This window comes from Populus trichocarpa, chromosome 6 (assembly GCF_000002775.5).
Source record: "Populus trichocarpa isolate Nisqually-1 chromosome 6, P.trichocarpa_v4.1, whole genome shotgun sequence".
Lineage (NCBI taxonomy): Eukaryota > Viridiplantae > Streptophyta > Magnoliopsida > Malpighiales > Salicaceae > Populus > Populus trichocarpa.
The window spans coordinates 430,275-436,330 of NC_037290.2; the positions used below are offsets into that span (position 1 = coordinate 430,275).

At 32.1% G+C, this 6,056-nt stretch overlaps 1 protein-coding gene across 1 annotated transcript; it reads right to left on the reverse strand.

Annotated features, from left to right (window-relative positions):
• Positions 1 to 247: 247 nt before the first annotated feature.
• Positions 248 to 3,947, reverse strand: LOC7463653 (heavy metal-associated isoprenylated plant protein 7). Its single transcript, XM_002308729.4, has 5 exons — positions 3,739 to 3,947; positions 3,478 to 3,631; positions 2,700 to 2,899; positions 1,209 to 1,299; positions 248 to 754 (listed from the first exon to the last, which is right to left on the reverse strand). Exons 1-5 carry the CDS (start codon positions 3,745 to 3,747, stop codon positions 423 to 425), a joined length of 786 nt encoding a protein of 261 aa, XP_002308765.1. The 5' UTR covers positions 3,748 to 3,947; the 3' UTR covers positions 248 to 422.
• Positions 3,948 to 6,056: the final 2,109 nt, after the last annotated feature.

Sequence of the window (6,056 nt, forward strand, 5' to 3'; positions counted from 1 at the left end):
AACTTGGGGCTGAAAAACATGGGTGTTTTGGTACATGGGAAACCTTGAAATTGAATCCTGCATTCAGAGATAAAATTCATGAGAAGCATGTCCAATATTATGATGTCAATCAAACAATGTCTTAATCTGCTATACATTGTCACACAGGATCCCTGCATCTGCTCTCCCCTCTCTAGATTCTCACAAACAATGTTTCCACAGAAGAGCAACAAAATATAGCACCCTAAGCTCTAGAGATTTTGAAGGATTAAACCAAAAGGAGAGATTGGATTAATAGAGGTGAAAATTAATTATATGTAGCATCAAGTATTGTGCTTCAATATCTTATTATCATACCATATAATACATGGCAAAATTGCTTACAACCTTAACATTGGCTAAACTAATTAAGATTCCACCAGAGGTACAACATTAATTATTAGTTACATAACAGAGCAAGCATTAGGGTTTTCATCACTGAAAATCTGAGGAGCATAAGCAAACTCAGAGTAGTACTTTGATGGCCAATATTCACTTCTCTTGATATCCAGGTTCTTGTCATCCTCTGCCTTCGCTTCTTCTCCATCTTTCTTTTCTCCTTCTTTTTCTTCCTTTTTCTCTTCTTTCTTCTCTTCTTCCTTCTTTTCTTCATCTTTCACTATAGAAGCTTGTTTTCTAGTCTTCTTGTACACATCATCCACCAGCTTTGATGGATCAACCACCCCTTTTACTATTACTTGATCATTGGCTAGGTTTGTTTCTACTGACTCTACACCTGCATGCATTGCATTAATTCCAAAGCAATCACTCAATGTTCAACTTGCTCTAGGATATGTGATTTTTGGGACCTTATATAAAAGAATTGAATATGTGCACACGGAGGTATGAGAAGAAAAATCCCACCCCTAGTGCCACTCTTTGGTGTTTTTGTAGAATTAGAAAATAATATAAATTATATCTTAAGATTTTATTTAACTTTACGTTTAAGTTTAAGATTTTGAATTGAAATAATATCAAAATTTCAATGATCAAATAGTAACGAGTTTATATCTTACACTCTTTTGAATTGAGATATTTCTTTACATAAACATCTAGTTACCAAATAAAAAAAATATCATAAAAAAATGATTTGAACCAAAAACTTCATGGAAAACACCTCACGTGTATTATCTTGATGCAAGAGTTTGGCTATACAAAATTGCAAGATGATTTAATGTAAATATAAATACCTTGGATCTTTCGAACTCGCTTTTGTAGCACTTGAGCACATGCTTCGCAATGCATTCTAACGTTCAAGACTACAGTTACAACGGGAGGAGGCTGCAGCCATAGAATTGCATTAGAAAATATTGGTCAGATGGAAATACAAGTAATTCATAGAATTAATGATATATGGCTCATCTAGCTAGAAGCAAGAAACAAATTTATGAGAAAAGTAGAAATCTATATCCGAAATCATCAGAGGAAAACAAAGTGTCCTTCATGTTTATTGATTTAGGCTTTCTCCTTTGTTGTTTCAGATGGAACATTTTCTTTTCCTTACACTTCAATGAAAACATAAGAGAGCTCTAAGGTTGTGTTGGTTAGTGTCCAAGACAGAAGATATATATGTACAGAAATAACAAAAACATATTTAGTTAAAAAGGCAATATATCAATAAATTTGTCTCTGACTGATATTCACTCAAAAATTGTTCGTTGTAGAGTGAATTTCTATTATTTAAAAAAAAAAAATTAACACATCCTTGTCTCCATTATACCTATCTTTTATATCCTGAAATAGTAACAAACACTGTTTAAAATACTATAAAACAAGACACTCAATCCAAGATTTTAAACAATTTATGCCATATCAAAGTCATCTAGTAAAAAGTAGGATTTAAAAACTTTTTAAGCCATGATCTAACTTTATTGTGGATGAATTTTGACTAGTGTTTTTTGTTTTCAAGTGGGGGTGAATGCAATAGTGGCCATATGAAGCCAACAGGCTCAATACCCAACAAGAGTGAGACAGAAACCACCAAATTCCATTAAGACCACCATCCTCGAGACACTTGCAGCTCATGCCGACCAAACAGTAGATTCTACTCAGTACAGGATTTAGGATCCTTTCGTTTCATGCTTTTCAAATTTTTTTCCAGAGCACATGTTTTCTTGAACTGAAAAAACAAGCCATATGCTAGTTACACAATAGCTAAAGTAGTTTTGTAACATACTGATGATTTTGTTTACAAAGCTAAGGACAAAAGGTGATGATCATAAAGAAATGGGCTCCTCGTGCTCTTGTCAATCCTCAAAAATTGCGGGGGAATTGTGGTCATCAAGCCAGAAAACAAAATTTCCGAGCATGTATAGGCCCATAACAATAAATTCGAGGATTCGTGGGGTCAAAACCCTAAATGTTCTTTCTCTTTCCTTGCAAAACGTGCCCGATACTGCTGACCTGTTTTGTTACTTTCATGTCAGCATGGAAACAGCACTCACAAGAGTCACAGTAGGTGATAGGCAAGTGGGTAAAGTTTATAAATTTGCCTAAATGACACCTTATCTTTAGGACTGCCAAGTAAAAGCCTACAAAAAGTCAATATAGGATTCTCCACCCTAGCTTTAGTGGGTCAAAAATAGAGAGTGAGGGCTTACTTGTAGTTGAAAAAAGATGAGGTAAGTAAATAAGTGGTAATGATTGTGTGTGGAGAGTAGTAGAATCTTTGAAATTTTTACCTCATCTTTTTTCTCTTCTTCCTTGGGTGGATCTTTGGCTTCTTCTTTCTTCTCTTCAGGCGGTTTTGGCAAGGGTGAAATTAGCTCCACTTTCCGGCCACTTTTCTTTTGCAGCCTCTCACATACCTTAGATGGGTCTGCTGCTTTGCCTTTCACCACCACCTTGCTTGCTTTGCTATCTGTGCTTACTTCCTCCACTCCTGTCACCCATATTTTCCAAATCCGACCGTTAGGCATTGTGATTGGAGCGGGTTGGGTCAAAAATTGTTATTTAATAACTTTTTTGAAATCATAGTTTTGAAAAATTATGTACTTAAAGCCTCGGTTTAGATTTTGACAAAGCTGAGATTTAATGTATTTTTTCAGAACCATGATCTTAAATGCAAACCATAGATTTGGAAACGTAAGCTCGAGCGGAGTAGAAATAGATAAAATATTAAGGATATAATATATATCTACTGCCCTTTTAAGGAAAAATCATTGATTATACTATGGTCTTTCTTTATTTAAGATGAAGATAATGTTAGAGGTGATATTTAACACGAATTCTAAGGTAATGATGGTTTGATCTCTAATTAAGTAAATGTTTTGGCTTTGTAATGTTAGTGATTTATATGACAAGTACAAGTCCTTTCGATATTATGACATGCAATTTAACCTTAATTACGTGTATAAAACAAAATTCACTATGTCTCTTTCCTAATTAAGAACAATTTCCGAGTTCAGAAAGTTGAACGTTCAAGCATGGTTTAGTTAAAGATGGTAAAGCAAGAAACACCTTCAAATCCTTTCAAAGCCCTTGCAACTTTCCTGGCACAAGCTTCACAATGCATATCAACCTTGAGCACAATTTCTGGAGGCTCTTCTTCTTTCTTTTCTTCCTTCTTCTCTTCTTCCTTAGCCTCTTCTTTCTTTTCTTCCTCTTTTTTCTCCTGTCGAAGAGAATCAACACCCCAAAATTATCAGCATCATCTCTTGCAATTGTTCTATTTGAATAAATAAATAACTCCGTACACAAGAAAGAAAAAAGAAGACTTACTTCACCCATTTCTGAGATGATTCTCAAGTATTCTCTGCTTCAGAAGCTATTGACAAATGTAGCTAGTTATGCACACAAACACTCAGTATATTCAGTAACAATGAGCTAAGCTTTCTAGCTTTTTTGCTCTCTCTCTCTGTGGGTGTGGTGGAGGAGGAACATTTATGTAAGGTGGGGATCCTCAAATCTGATGTGGATTTGTTTAAGGCAGAGCATTTATAGGAGATATCTTCTCTTTTCAGTGATGAAGTTAAAAATAAAAAATTTTAAAAAATATTCTACACAACAATATCAATATCAAATATAGCTGACTCAGCACCCCCATAAAGTGCCCTTCATTTCCTCCTAAATGACCTTCGTGCTGGGGATAACGCAGGACTATTTACAATAAATGAAATATTGGTAATAAATTCTCTTGAATGTTCAATTGAATTCCAATGATGAATGGACATGTATACGTCATGTGATTTAGTTGATCTACACATTATAATAATAAAAAAAATTAGACTCGTTTATCACGAGTCAAATATTTTTACTTTTTATATATAAAAATTTATTTAAGTTTTTTAATATATTTTGATAGTTGAAAAAATATAACAAATCAAAAAATTTATACAATCAAATAAATAAAAAATTATATACGTTAATAAATAAATAAATAATTATTAATGACACCTAAAAACAAAATTTAAAAAATCAAGAGACAAATATAAATCAAGATATTGAATCTTGAAAAATAAAACATTAAATTGATTGAATAAAATAAAATAAAAAAATAAATAACATGTAAGACTACACATCTTAAGAATATCATCTAAAAATAAATATTTTTTATTTTCAAAAATATAATTTATCTATATAAAAGATAAAAATAAAATTATAAATGAAAAAAAAACCATTCCAAAAATTAAACACATAAGAAAAAAATTAATATTTTTTAAAAGAGTCCCCTGAACAAAATAAAAGAGAGAAGATTTTGTTTTTGTTTTTAGTTTTTTTTTTTAACTGGTCATGTCACTTTATTTTCTTTCAATTACATTCTTTAAAGTTATATTTTCATGGCAACCATAGTTATCAAACCTGGTCTGGGGGTTGACCCGGCCAAGGGGCGGGGTCCCGGGTTACACGGGTTGACTCGGGTCAACCCTAAAAAATTAAAAAAACAATATTTGAGGTTTTAATAGTTTATATAAAAAAACAAAAAAAAATCAATGTAAATATAGGTTATACATGTTGTAAGCAATTAAGTTTAAAACATCATTTCAAAAAGTTTTTTATCCTTCATTGGAAAGATATTATCTTATTCTTCTAAGTTAAAGTATTTAAACCAAAAAGGTTTTTTTTATTCCATATTGAAAAATCATAATTTTTACGTTGTGAACATAAAGTATATATATCAAAAGGGCTTCAAATCTCACATTAAAAAATAAAATATTATTCAAGTATTTATATAGTGAACTTTAAAATGAGTTAGTAATCAACTATAAAAAAAATATAAAAAAAGGGGTATTTGGGTAGGAGAAAAAACACATTTTTTTAAAAAAAGACTCTATCGGGTTTTTGTCGGGTCACTCGAGTTTCGGGTGGATCGGCAAGTTGACCAGTTTACTCCATGCCAATTGTAGGTTTAAATTTTTAATGAAACAGACCCGTCCAAGGCTCCGGGTCACCCGAAAAAAATAAAAATAAAATACTTGATATTTTATTATTTTACATGAAAAAAATTAAGAAACAATCCACGTGGATAAAGGTTATACATGTTGTAAATAATTAAGTTTAAAATATTATTTCAAAAGGTTTTTTTATACCACACTGGAAAGATATTATCTTATTCTTCTAAGTTGAATTATTTAAACCAAAAAGGTTTTTTTTATCTCATATTTAAAAAAACATAACTTTTTTATTGTGAACATATAGTATATATACTAAAAGGCTTCAAATTGCACATTGAAAAAATAAAATATTCTTCTAATATTTATATAATGAATTTTGAAATGAGTTAGTAGCCAACTGAAAAATATGAAAAAAAAAGGTCTCTCGGTAGGAGGAAAAACACATTTGAAAAAAAAAAGGTTTTTACAGGGTCACCCGAGTTCTGGGTTGACTTGGTGGGGCAACCGGTTTACTTTGGGCTAATTGCAGACCTGAATTTTGAATGAAACAAATATGACCAATGCTATTGGATCCAGGTGACAGCATTGCTCAACGCTATTGGATCTTGGTGGAGGAGGGCTCACAACTGCTGGATCCTGTTGCGCAGTAGGATCCACTATCATTGAGTCTCGCAATAGAGCGAGACCCACTAAAACATGGGTCTG